Below are 14,648 nucleotides of genomic sequence, written 5' to 3' on the forward strand. Positions count from 1 at the left end.
GACTGCCAATGATGATGATATATCTACTTGATAAGGAATATATACTTTCATTGTTGAATATACTGGCCTATATTTTCATACTCAGAATCAGAATCATACACGAACAAACATAACGATAGGCCCATTTGGATCAGTTTGCCCCAGACCCATCGGGCCATTGATCCGGCCCTGAGTGTGTACAATCTACAAGATGCACTGCAGCAACTCACCAGGGCTTCTTCAGCAGCACCACCCAAACCCGCGACCTCTACCCCTTACAAGGGCAAGGGCAGCAGGCGCATGGGAACACCAACCCCTCTACATTCCCCTCCAAGTTGCACACCATCCTGACTTGGGACAAATATCGGCCGTTCTTTCATCAAAATCCAGGACATCCCTCCCCAATAGCACTGTGGGAGCCCCTTCACCACACGGACTGCAGCGGTTCAAGGAGAAGGCGGTTCTCCACCACCTTTCTAAGGATAAGGGGTAAGCCATTTAGGACCGAGATGAGGAGAAACTTCTTCACCCAGAGAGTGGTGAACCTGTGGAATTCTACCACAGAAAGTTGTTGAGGCCAATTCACTAAATATATTCAAAAAGGAGTTAGATGAAGTCCTTACTACTAGGGGGATCAAGGGGTATGGCGAGAAAGCAGGAATGGGGTACTGAAGTTGCATGTTCATCCATGAACTCATTGAATGGTGGTGCAGGCTAGAAGGGCCGAATGGCCTACTCCTGCACCTATTTTCTATGTTTCTATGTTTCTCACGGGGAAGCTGGGGATGGGTAATAAATGCCGGCCTTGCCAAAAAATAAATGTAAGAAAATAGGAACAAGAGTCGGCCAATCAGCCACCTGTTCCGCCATTCAATGAGATCATGGCTGCTCTGTATTTCGACTCCATTTACCCTGCCTTGGCTCCGCAGGGAATGCCAAGGGCAGCGCCCCCTGTTGACTTACGGTCAGTGGAGCAGGCCGAGGTGCCATCTGCAGGGCAGAAGCGACCGTCCACCCTTTTCTTGCCGAGCTGTAGGTCGTGCGGGTCTGCTAGCGGTGCCCGGCAGGTGTAACGGAACCGTTGCTCGTGACGGGCTCCGTTCTGACTGATGTTGACTGGCATCCAGGGCGTCCACGGCGTGTTCCTGCGGACCTCGGGGCACGAGTCCACGTTACAGGCCCTGTGCTCCTGCAGAGAGGGAGAGAGAGAGAGAGAGAAACAGGGTAACGGGGCACTGGTAAAGCAACAAGGAAGCCTTTTGCCACAAACCGCCCTTTCAAAATGACGCGAGTTCGACGTTATCAATAGCGGTAAATGCTGTTTGATCTCTACGACGCCACAAATCACATGGTTTTTTTTTTGGAAGAGATTAGACTCATAGTGCTGGATTTTCCGGCTCTTTGCACTCGGGGTTTCGCCCCGGAGCGGTGTGAAAGGCGGCGGTGAGATCTCCAACACCGCGCCGCGATCCTCGGGTCCGGTTTGGCGGCTACGCGGAGCAGCACTGCCGGGAAGGCCTCTGGTTGCGACACCGGCGCGGGTTTTGAGTCTTACCCGAACCGTCCGCCCGGGAGGGGGCCCTGTAGTGACCCGTCCGGGAAATCAGAGCGCGCCAGCGATCCCGGCAGCGGAGAGGAAGGTAATGGGCCGCAAAAGTTAAGCGTGAGTATTATTCTGTTTTTATTTTTGTGTGCTTTGTATTGCGGTGGCGTGGGCAATGTTTTAGGAATGCTTTTGTGGGTATTTTTTAGATTACCCTCCCCCACAACCACCCCCGGCCTCTCTCGGAGAGCTCCCAGCCCGGCACTTTAGCTCGGGAGTTTCCCATCCTGGTGCCAAGAGAGGTGTACAATGCCCCCCCTGAGCACTGCGCCCCCTGACGCAGGGCACAGCTGCCCAAACCTATCTACTGAGGCGCAAACTGTCCCCGGCCGCTAACTTTCCCGACGCCATTATCGCCTCGAAAACAGGAAAGTTGAAATCCAGTCCTTAGAATGATACAATGCAGAAGAAGGCCATTTGGCCCATTGTGGCTGTGCCTTCCACTACCTTACGAGGAAGGCCACTTGACTCAACAACCGTGTCCTGGTGTTGTTAGCCAGGTACTTCAAGATTAACAGTCTTGATTAGGGTCACCAACCCCTCCAGGATTGCCCCTGAAATCTCCAGGAATTAACGATTAATCTCCACCGCTGTGAGCAAAACCCCTGAAGATGAACAACAGGGGCATTAAAAAAATTGTGCTTTTTTTGTTTTAGTTTTCTTCTGTTTATTAGGTTATAAAAAATATCAGACGTGGGATTAAGGTTGTTTGACTGACAGTCAAGAATCGTCCAATCAGGTAACCAGGAGTCCGTCCGCTTTCCGTTTGGCTGTGAGAAGGCTGCGCACTGCAAAGGATGGACATGTTGGCCGGCCAATGGCGGGAGTATGGGGGGGCGGGGCGGTTGGAGGTCATGTGATGAGACCGCCAGGAATACACCCAAGCAGAGCTGGCCACCCTGGGCTCGAAGGGCCATTGTCAAGGAAATGCCCCAGGCACATACAAAAATGGTGAGAAGACATCAGACCCATGAATGAAGGCCCTATATGCATGAGATGGTGAGGGCTTGTGCACCAGTTTACAGAAATTAAAGAAAGACTTGCATTTGTATAGCGCCTTTCATGACCTCATGACGTCCCAAAGCGCTTTACAGCCAATGAAGTACTTTTGGAGCATCGTCACTGTTGCAATGTGGGAAACACGGCCGCCAATTTGCGCACAGCAAGCTCCCACAAACAGCATGAGATAATGAGCAGATAATTTGTTTTTAGTGAGGTTGGTTATAACATTCATAATCGTTTGCCATATTTCACAAAAGTGACTACATTTCAAAACGGTCAATGCGATGATGCGTGTACATTGAGATCCCATCCGTCAGTGTGCCTGCGTGCACCATAAGCACACTGAAACGCTGTACCAGCTCAGTACATTTACTGGGCGAACAGGGAGGTTTGAGAAAGGGGAGATAATTCGAGCGAGCCGGGGAAAAATGTGCTCCCTTTTGTCAGCGGTGGTCAATTGGCTGAGACTCGAGCACCAGACGTTTACAGAGGTGAGGAGGAATTTCTTCACTCAGAGGACGGTGAGTGTTTGGAATTCCCCACCCCAGAGGACACTGGTGGCTCAGTCGTTGAGTATATTCAAGGCTGAGATCGATGGATTTTTAGACACTATTAAAAAGAAAGAAAGACTTGCATTCATACACCTCCTTTCACGACCACCGGACGTCTCCAAGTTCTTTACAGCCAATGAAGTACTTTTGGAGTGTGGTCACTGTTGTAATGTGGGAAACGCAGCAGCCAATTTGCGCACAGCAAACCTCCACAAACAGCGATGTGATAATGGCCAGATAATCTATTTTTTGTTATGTTAATCGAGGGGTAAAAACTGGGGATAATTACCCTACTCTTCTTCGAAATAGTGCCGTGGGATCTTTTATATTGACTTGAGAGAGCAGACGGGGCCTCGGTTTAACGTCTCATCTGAAAGACGGTACCTGGGAGTGTCAGCCTATAATTTTTTTTGTGCTCAAGTCCCTAGAGTGGGACTTGAACCCACAATCTTAAGGAATCAAGGGATACAAGGATCGGGCGGGAAAGTGTTGAGGTCGAAGATCAGCCATGATCTTATTGAAAGGCGGAGCAGGCTCGAGGGGACGTATGGCCTACTGCTGCTCCTAATTCTTACGTTCTTAAGTTGACAGCACTGCTGTAATGTAAGGAGTGCCTCGAGACTGACAGCATTAGAATTTGATGGACTGTTGATTGAGTTCTTGGTCATTTGTCTGTCATTAACTTTTAATGGGTTTTCTTAGTACTCTCATGCCAGAGGTGCAAGGGAGAGGTTATATTAATGAAAGAAGAAAGCCTCTTTACGTTTTCACATAAAATCTCATCTGTTCTTGATAAAAGTGATGGGTCCACCATGGACCTGCAAAAAAACAAGACTCAGGTGTCATGACATTGGGAGCTGCCTTACCCACTGTGCATTTTTTAAGTAGCATTCTAGATTAACCTTTTCCATACCGTTTACTAACTTACAAACCTCAACAAGATCTCTCAGATACATCCTTTTCAGGTTGAAAGTTGCAATGTATCTACTTCCTGGGTTCTTTGCTTAAGAATTCATAGCAACACATTGCTATTAAGAACTAGTTTGTTTATTAGCAAAGATTTAACAATCACACTACACATTACCAGTTCATCTACCGGGCTCACAACTGCATACCTCATCGTGGATCCCCTGAACCCAATTGACTGGGGTTTTATTGAGTCTTGTGAACATCACGTGACTGGCTAAGCCACTCCCAATGCAACAGCATTCTCACAGGTGCATACATTACAAAAGTCACATAGTCTTTCCTCAAGTACATGAAGGGCACCTGGGCCCTCGCCTCTTCAGGGCCCCGAACTCGTGCCTCTCCTCTGCCCCGACCTCGCCGCTCCAGCTGTACCTGCCCGCACTCCAATCAGCGACCTGGATTTGGGTGACGTCAAATCCCGTCGCCTCTCTTCGCAGCCGTCGCCCTCCTGCAGGAGCATGATCCCTCTAATGGCCCCGGTCTGCTGATGGTTTTGCAGGCCGGGACCGTTCATGGGCCAGCCCACACTGTGATATGTGTGTGCACTAGGTCCATGTAGCAGAGCTGGTCTCCAGTTGTCTTGGTTAATCTTTACTACTGGACCAAGAGACCTAGCTCTGTCAAGCCCGTGTGGTGCTGGTGTGCAAAATCCACCCACAGGCATCTTCCACCCTTCAACATGTAGTTCAGGACCTGGAATATTAGGTCCTTCAATTGAAACACCTGTGAACTCATCCCTTTTTGTGCTGGACGGTGGAAGACACGGCTGCCAAAGGTGGGGCGAAGGAAGGGGGGGGCATTGGGGGGGGAGCAGGTGCGCAAGAGGGCAGAGTTAAAGGAACGCAGAGATCGCTTAGGGTTGTAGGGCTGGGGGCGGTCACAGAGATAGGGAGGAGAGAGGCAATGGAGGGATTTGAACACGAGGATCAGAATTTTAAATTCGATGCGTTGCCGGATCGGGAGCCAGTGGGTGAACGGGACTTGGTGCGAGTTAGGTTACAGGCAGCAGAGTATTGGGTGAACTCAAGCTTATGGAGGGTGGCTCCATATCCCTTTTTTCATTCATTCACGGGATGTGGGTGTCGCTGGCAAGGCCAGCGTTTATTCCCTCGAGAAGGTGGTGGTGGTGAGCCACCTTCTTGAACACAACTGAATGGTTTGCGGGGCCATTTCAGAGGACAGTTAAGAGTCGACCACATTGCTGTGAGTTTGGGGGTCACATATAGGCCAGGCCGGGGTAAGGGAGGCAGATTTCATTCCCTAAAGGACATTCGTGAACCAGTTGGTTTTGTATGACAATCCAGTAGATTCATAGTCACCATTACTGATGCTAGCTTTTTAATTCCAAATTTATTTAATTAATAACTGAATTTAAATTCCCCAGCTGCCTTGGTGGGATTTGGGCTCACATCTCCGGAACATTAGAACATAAGAAATAGGAGCAGGAGTAGACCATACGGCCCCTCGAGCCTGCTCCACCATTCAATAAGATCATGGCTGATCCGATCATGGACTCAGCTCCATTTCCCTGCCCGGTCCCCATAACCCTTTACTCCCTTATCGGTTGATAAACTGTCTATATCGCTGTCTTAAATCTACTCAATGTCCCAGCTTCCACAGCTCTCTGAGGCAGAGAATTCCACAGATTCACAACCCTCTGAGAGAAGAAATTCCTCCTCATCTCAGTTTTAACTCATTAGTCCAGGCCTCTGGATTACTAGTCCAGTAACATAACCTCGATGCTATCGTACCCTAACGAAACAAAAAATCTGTCAATCTCAGTTCTAAAAAGTTCCAATTGCCTGCCTGCATCCACATGATACAGTTCTGGATTCCCACTACTCGCTGTGTGAACAAAGGGCTGGATTTTTCAGAATATCGCCGCCTCGGAGAGAAGGATTTCCGGGTGCGGTGGGGCGGGGGTGGGGGGGGGGCACCTTCCTGCTCCCCGCTGGGAAATTAGTTGGCGGTTTTGCGGGGGCACTGAACAGCACCACCCTGGAGCGTTGAGCCAACGTGCAACGCCACCGGTTTCGACAGCGCTTCGAGTTTTGGTTGATGGCGACCTTCTAGCGCCCCCTAGTGGGACCGCCATGAAAACCAGGCGGTCAGAGCTATCCCAGCGGGGGTGAGTGAAGTAATGAAGTAAATGTGATTGTTTTTATCTATTTTTAGTTTTTGCGATTTATCCTAATGTGGGGCGTTCAAGGTATAGAAACATAGAAAATAGGTGCAGGAGCAGGCCATTCGGCCCTTCGAGCCTGCATCACCATTCAATATGATCATGGCCGATCATGCAACTTCAGTACCCCATTCCTGCTTTCTCTCCATACCCCTTGATCCCTTTAGCCGTAAGAGCCACATCTAACTCCCTTTTGAATATATCCAACGAACTGGACTCAACAACTTTCTGTGGTAGAGAATTCCACAGGTTCACAATTCTCTGGGTGAAAAAGTTTCTCCTCATCTCGGTCCTAGATGGCTTACCCCTTATCCTTAGACTGTGACCCCTGGTTCTGGACTTCCCCAACATCGGTAACATTCTTCCTGCATCTAACCTGTCCAATCCCGTCAGAATTTTATATGTTTCGATGAGATCCCCTCTCATTCTTCTAAATTCCAGTGAATATAAGCCTAGTCGATTCAGTCTTCCTTCATATGTCAGTCCCGCCATCCCGGGAATCAGTCTGGTGAACCTTCGTGGCACTCCCTCAATAGCAAGAATGTCCTTCCTCAGATTAGGAGACCAAAACTGTACAAAATACTCCAGGTGTGGCCTCACCAAGGCCCTGTACAACTGCAGCAAGACCTCCCTGCTCCTATACTCAAATCCCCTCGCTATGAAGGCCAACATGCCATTTGCTTTCTTAACCGCCTGCTGTACCTGCATGTCTACTTTCAATGACTGATGTACCATGACACCCAGGTCTCGTTGCACCTCCCCTTTTCCTAATCTGTCACCATTCAGATAATAATCTTCCTTCCTGTTTTTGCCCCCAAAGTGGATAACCTTACATGTTTTTTTGTGTGTTTTGTGTCGATTTACCCCCCCCCCCCCCCATCAGGGAAGATTCTCTCAGGGTGCTCGGAGGCCGGCTCTTTAGCAATGGATTTTCAGTTGCTCAGTCGGCCTAGCGCCCTAAACAAGGTGTGGAACGCCTCCCTTTGCGCCCCGCCCCACACTCAGGGCCCAGCTGCTAAATTCTGTGGCCGCAGACCCAAACCGTTTTCCCCGCGCAAACTTTACCGCCCTGTTGCCGTTACCGCCCGAAAAATCCCCCATCCGCAAATCCAGCCCAAAGTGCTCCCACGTTTCCGCTACTCTAGCACATTCCAAAACATGGAGGGTTTAGGAATAATCTTCTAACCATGAAAGCACACTCCTCATAATTAAAAAAAATAATCTTTCTTAGCGTCGAAAAAAAGATATTTGGCCCTCATTCCCCAGAAAGCGAGCGTTACAGGACATATGAAATGGATAAAAACGTAAATTTGATTAGGAGGTGTGAAATGTGCTTTCAATTACAGTCAGTGCGGCATTTGGAGACTCTCATAAAGCAGATTAGAAACAGCGTATCCTGCTCAAGACCCAGCCATTCGACATGGATTATATTTTATGAAAAAATAACAACATAATTAAGGGGAATACCAAACAGATGTGTTACATGGGCCCTGGCGGAGGAGCCAGAAGATCTGACACTTAGCTGACCCTATCTCACAGCTTCGTACATCCCTCCCTCGTCCCCAAGCAGCTAATTCCACCCCCTCCCCCCGCCCCGTGCAGCTTTCAAAATATCCAAGATAAATGTTTTTCTACCAACTTGTAGCCAAAAGGGATGGTTTTCTGCAAATCCTCAGATCTAAACAAGCTTGAACCGTTTTTCGGGATCAATAGAGAGAACTTCCTTCCAATCTCCTTCCTTTCTAAACATATCACAAAGAATTTACAGCACACAAACAGGCCATTCGGCCCAACTAATCCATGCTGGTGCTTATGCTCCACATGAGCCTCCTCCCACATCCTCTTCATCGCATCCAATCAGCACAACCTTCTATTCCTTTGTCCCGCATGTGTTTATCTAACTTCCCCTTAAATGCATCTATGCTATTCGGCTCAAATACTTCAAATGGTAGCGTGTTCCAAATTCTAACCACTCTCTAGATAAAGATAAGAACATAAGAAATAGGAGCAGGAGTCGGCCATCTGGTCCCTCGAGCCTGAACCACCATTCAATAAGATCATGGCTGATCTGATCATGGACTCTTGAATTTCTCTTGAAATTCCCTATTGGATTTAATGTTGACTATCTTATATCAGACCTGGAGTACTGCGTACAGTTTTGACCTCCTTATTTGAGGAGGGATATACTTGCAATGGAGGCAGTTCAGAGAAAGTTCACGAGGTTGATTCCTGAGATGAAGGGGTTGTCTTATGAAGAAAGGTTGAGCAGGTTGGGCCTTTGTTCTTTGGAGTTTAGAAGAATGAGAGATGATCTTATTGAAACATATAAGATTCTGAGGGGGCTTGGCAAGGTAGATGCAGAGAGGATGTTTCACCTCATGGGAGAATCTAGAACATGGGGGTATAGTTTCAGAATAAGGCGTCGCCCATTTAAAACGGAGATGAGGAGGAATTTCTCCTCTCAGAGGGTCGTGAATCTTTGAAATTCTCTACCCAAGAGAGCTGTGGAGGCTGGGTCATTGAATATATTTAAGGTGGAGATAGACAGATTTCTGAAAGATAAGAGAGTCAAGGGTTATGTGGAGCGGGCAGGGAAGTGGAGCTGAGTCCATGATCAGATCAGCCATGATCTTATTGAATGGAGGAGCAGGATCGAGGGGCCAAATGGCCTACTCCTGCTCCTATTTCTTATGTTCTTATTTATGGCCCCTAGGCTTAGTCCTCCTGGAAACACCTTCTCTATCTCTACCCTTTCATAATCTTAAAGACATCTAGTAGGTCACCCCGCAGCCTTCTCCTGAGTTCCCTATTGGCTTTGAAGTAAAACAATTAGTTCACGGCCAGTGGCTAAATGTCAGCAACCCCCTCGTGGTGAGAAGCGAAGACCCGGTTTGCCCCCCGGATCAGGAGAGCTGCTTAATTCCAGGAGGACAGTGTCCCCGAGCCACTTCCCGGTGTTTTTAGGCTGACTTGAATCCATCTCATCAGGGCTAGAATCTGAACACAAGAACATTCTTCAGATGAGATGTTGCCTTCGGGTGGACGCAAAAGATCCCATGGCGCTATTTCGAAGAAGAACAGGGGAGTTATCCCCAATGTCCTGGCTAATATTTATCCCTCAATCAACATTACTGAAGAGATAAATTACAATTCTTTATAACATTGTGCCATTTTAAAATGGAGCTAACAGATTTTAAAATGGAACCTATAGGCTGGAACCTACAGTCTGTGAGAACATTCCTACGAGAAGCAAAACAGACCAAAGACCTTAGGAGGCAAGGATACAGACGGATAACATAGAAACTGAACTGAATAACAAGATAAGGATAGGATAGAATGGATGACAGTAATCATATCCGGAATTACCATTTAAGGCATGTAGAAGCCAGGTTGGTGGAAGCGCTGTGCCAATCAATCATGTATTAATCAATCATCATATATTAATTGTAACTTGTGTAATTACTTAATGACTGAATCTGAAATTGTATAAAGGAGAATGCCTCCAGCCATTTCTTTGAGCGTTCCTTAAGGAATAACTCCCCTGCTAGTTTGTATTAATTAATAAAACTGCATTTACTTTAAGGCTAACGGACTCCGAGTGGTGGTTTGAAGTTAACCCTTACAGCTTGGCGCAGCTAGCAGGGTCTGCTGGACAGGCAAATTCGACTCAAAAGCTGAACCAACCTAAAACCGAGTGAGTAGAGAATTGCCTTGAGAAATTCTCCTCCCAAGAGGCCCGGCCAGAGATCCAACGAATCTGAAGCGGAGTCTGTGCAGCCGGTAAATCCAGTTGAGGGGCGCGTCAGGGCACTGTAAGTAAATGCGTGTGTCAGGAGAATAAGTATTTATACGGGATACCGGGGAATCCCCGGTGAGGGCGGCCTAGCTATCTAGCCAGAAACGAGGTTCCGCATAAGTAAAGGTGGAAAAGGGTTCCGCATAAGTAAAGGCGGAAAAACGGGAACCTGGGGAAAATGCCCCGGTGTGAGAAAGGGCAAAGGATACTGCCAAGGCCCGTGGAGGGGTGAGGTACAAACTACCAGAAGAGTTTCTGAGTGATAAATATGAAAAGGTTAAAAGGAAAATGGTTAAGGAAGGATATGATGAAGAAAATAAAGATACCCTGGAAACTCAACTGGTGGTTGCAAAGAAAGGGAAACAAAGGGAATGAGGTGGTTATAGTGTGTTTCAAAAATGCAAGGAGAAAAGAAGGAGGAGTGGAAAGATAGGTGTAGAGAGAAACAGAAAAAATAAGAAAACAGCCAAAGCAAGATTAAGTCAGTGTCCACAATTACCAAGGTTAAGAGTAGAAGTGAGCAGTTTGAGAATGACGCCCACCGGATGGCTGGGACAGAGACTGATGAAGAAAAACAAGGGAACCAGAAAATAAGTTGCTAAAAAAAAAACTAATAAAAAAAGAGCAAATAAGCTTTGTTGAATGAAAGTTGGCGTGAATGTCTGTCTTTAAAATAAAGTGTGTCTGTTATGTTTGTTTAAGCTCCACCCACTTCTGTGCTGGAGCTAGCTGGTTAGCTCTTTTATCATGGATGTGGGAAGTTTTATATTCATTGTTTATCTAGAATTGAATTAAATTTTAAGTTACAAATGCAGGTACGGATTTATTTTGATTATGATCTACGGAGCGACGAAATGCACAAAGGACGGGTTTGTTTAACAAAAGATATATATATAAAAAAAAGAAAATAGAACCAACACAGAAGCTTCAGTTCTTGGAAGTTCTAGTTGGATCACAGTAAAAAAAATGCGCAGTCTTGTTTAAAAAACAACTCCGATCCGCTCACTTACTTGTCAAAAGAAAACACGTAATCATTGATTACATTGGGTTAAAAGATACTAAATGCCTTTTTTTTAAAGAGCCTGGGTGGGTTTCTCGAGGCTATAGGCTGGGAAGCATCGCCCTAGTTAATCTTATTTTAAATGACGTGAAAGCTTCTAGCTTAGTAAAAGAGATTTAAATAAAAGATTGGCAGTACAGTATTGGAATTGGGATTTTGAGATATTTTCGGTAATTCTCCTTGATAAACATTTTGGTTGTATTGGAAAATCTTGGGTTTGGAAACCTTTTTAAAAGAAATAATACTGAACAGTGTAGGAAAAAAAACCTAAAAAGTTTGAAAACAATCTAAAAATGTCATTTTCTCTGATGAGAGACAGAAAAGCCGTTTGGGAGAGACGAGATAAGATATGGAAGTAGCCTTGGAAATGATTTGCGAGAACTTGAATTGCGAGCACTTGTATGTTAAGATAAAAACTATCACTTGTTTTTGAATACAGGAAACCAGACAACCCTGGCCAGAATTACTACCCATGATACTAATGAGGTTACGCACCACACCAAGTCGAATGACAGGATTAACCCCCTATGAGCTACTAAGGGTATAACAATTACGTCAGGGGTGGCATCCGAGTGTCAGGAGTGTTTATCTTGAAGCCACAAGATGAGTGGGTACCAGAATGTTACCTGATCATTGTAAACCAGGGGAGTAAGGAAGGTATTAGGACTCTTTAATTATAGTCGGAATGTTATACCTCAATACACAACGCTAGTAAAACCCCTACAGAAATTAATTAAAGGAACTGGGGGACCTCTACAGAAAATAGATTGGAGACCGGAACAGGAAGAGGCATACAGGGAACTAAAAAGAGCTCTGATGTAGGCCCCCATCCTAGGATTGCCAGATCCCAATAAACCTTTCCACCTATATTGTGATCAGGATGATGGAAGCTATTCCGCCGTGGTAATGCAGGAACATGGGGGCCGGCAGAGACCTATAGCCTGTTACTCGACGAAGAAAGACCCCAGTGGCTAGTGGGATGCCCCGATGTGTGGCCGCCCTGGACTGTGCGACTTGGGCGGTCAAAGTAAGCGAACCAGTTGTGATGATGGGACAGGCCATCTTACACACACAACATACCCTGGTAGAATTACTAAATACCGGAAAGCTGTGGCTGAAAGGCTAAGTGGGAGACTGTATTGCTGCCCAAAGACAAGTCACTAATAATAAAAAAGCATAATGGAGTTAACCCCGCTACTGGGGTGCAGATTGAAGGGGAGGAACATAGCTGTAGGGAACAAGTAGAGGAGGAGACGGATAGCGGGATAAAGGAAGAGCCATTGGACAACCCAGATGAGACTTTATATGTGGATGGATCCAGAAAATACATTGATGGAGAACCTCAACCGGGGTGGGCGGTTGTAACACAGGAGGGAGAGACAATAATGGCAGGAGCACTCCCAGGAGACAAGTCAGCTCAGGTGGCAGAACTGGTGGCCCTTATAAAGGCTCTCGAGTCAGCTAAAGGAAAGCGAGTAAACATATATACAGACAGTCCATACGCTTTCGGGGTGGTTCGCGACTATATGGCAGCCTGGTCACGACGAAGGTATGTGACGTTTACCGGTGAGGTAGTGAAACCTGGAAGGCTAGTAGAAAGGCTAGTGAAAGCAGCAAAGGAATCATGGGGAGCAGCGGTAATCAAGCTAAAAGCACACAGAAAACTAACTAGTAAGGGCCACATGCACCCCCAAGACCGACCCACCTTGGGGAATCGGTTTTCAGACCTAGCAGCCAAACAAGCGGCAGCTGAATGGAAGCCAGAGCCAGCAGTTAAGGCTGAAATTCAACCAGTAATGACTAACAATGTTCAGACAGACATAAATATAGCACAGGTCCACCAGAGTGTCGATCAGGAAGAAAGACGTGAATGGAGTAAGCACGGGGCCCACCAAAAGGGTGACATATGGGTATGGGGTCCCCCAGGAGCAAGTTGTGGCAACAACTGCTAACATTATATCACGGGACTAACACCTTATGAGCTGACGACTGGCCGGTCTATGAGACTGCCAGAGGATTTAGCCAGAGGGACAGGTGAAGCAGGGCCAATTCAGGATCGGCTTGGTCCAGCTAAACAAAGAGGTGCAGGCTATGAATAAAGAAGTTAAAAGCAGACAGCAGATAAGAGATCCAGAAATTCAGAATGAGGGAATGAGACCCGAAATGTTACCTGAAATAGGAGGACAGGGTCACGATAAAGGTAACAGGGATGCGAAAGGGAATGGAGCCCCGATGGATGGGGCCATACTCGGTACTAATGACGAGTGATACTTGTGTTTGTCTACAGGAGCCCACTGGGATTAGATGGACACAGGTAAAACCATATAATACTAAACAACCCCCGTCTGTTTTAACCCGTAGTAACGGTGCACCCGGCGGCCACGGAAGCGTCCGATAAGGAAGCAGGCCAGAAAACAACGGGATGAACCTGTGGATAGTGCTGGTGGTGACTGGGTTAGTGGCCGCTCTGGCTCTCCCAGTGCCTCCACAGTTAGAAGGAAAAGTGCGTAGACGTTATATAATGTGGAAGTGCCAACGAAAAGTAACCCAGAGAAACTATACATGCCCCGCGGGAATTGAATGTCGTGTTTTTAATTTAACGTTAGACTGTAGACGGGGGACCTATTCGGCACCAGTCTCTGGCAATTTTATACTGATCACCCATAAACACGAGAATGTAACGTTCAACTTTACATGGGAGGCCGACGGTCCCGGGATGATGTGCAAGCGAGGTTGCGACAATACTCCCCAGAATATAACCAAAATACAGAACGAAGCCTGGAATACTAACAAAACGGAGTACACCAATAGTACAGAGTGGGGACAGGAAACCCTGGGAGATGGAGACTGGGTGATGTGTACGAGTAGTTCACAGTTTGGCGGGATGGGTCCATGGCTGGTTATGGTAAGTGTAAAATATCCCTGTCCGAACCAGGAACGGATGCCACACTTACAAAGGCTGCACGAAACGTGTCTGAGCACACTGATAGCCTCTTCAATAATAAATTTAACAATAAATATACAGTATGACCGAAAGATGGCATCCAGGTATTGTAAGAACCCGGATCTTGCCCTAAAGATAACAAAAGCTCGTAATCAGCAAAACATACTAGATACAGTACTAGGAGGGTTAGGAATGGGACTAGGAGCTTTAAACTCAATAGATATCGAGACGCTGCAGAATAAAATACAGAAAGCAGGACAATTGACTAAAGTTGCCATAAGGCTGTCAGATGTGTGGCAGGAACCCTTACAGGCCAATAGCCTGTGGGGATGGCTGTCAGACAAAATGATATGGCAGTAGGCAAACAAAACTAGCTGGGAACAGCAACAGGTATCGTCCAATTTAACACGGGAGGCCATTAAGACTCACTGCGTTATAATGGGCCTGATTAAGGAAGGACAGCGGTCTGAATTATAAAGGATAGCATTCTCTGGGAATGCCCCACGATGGGCTAAACTGTTTCAGTTTGACCAACGAAATCTAACACTCAGGCCAGATATGA

The 14,648-nt window shown here is 46.8% G+C and overlaps 1 protein-coding gene across 2 annotated transcripts in view; it reads right to left on the reverse strand.

Annotated features, from left to right (window-relative positions):
* sema5ba (sema domain, seven thrombospondin repeats (type 1 and type 1-like), transmembrane domain (TM) and short cytoplasmic domain, (semaphorin) 5Ba) overlaps positions 1–14,648 on the reverse strand; it is a 483,409-nt gene that overhangs the window by 45,254 nt on the left and 423,507 nt on the right. For both annotated transcript variants that reach the window (XM_070875254.1, XM_070875253.1), the window contains one exon: positions 943–1,168. In XM_070875254.1, coding sequence (XP_070731355.1) covers positions 943–1,168 — 226 coding nt within the window. The remainder of the gene's footprint in view (positions 1–942; positions 1,169–14,648) is intronic.

This window comes from Pristiophorus japonicus, chromosome 3, assembly GCF_044704955.1.
Source record: "Pristiophorus japonicus isolate sPriJap1 chromosome 3, sPriJap1.hap1, whole genome shotgun sequence".
Classification (NCBI taxonomy): Eukaryota; Metazoa; Chordata; class Chondrichthyes; family Pristiophoridae; genus Pristiophorus; species Pristiophorus japonicus.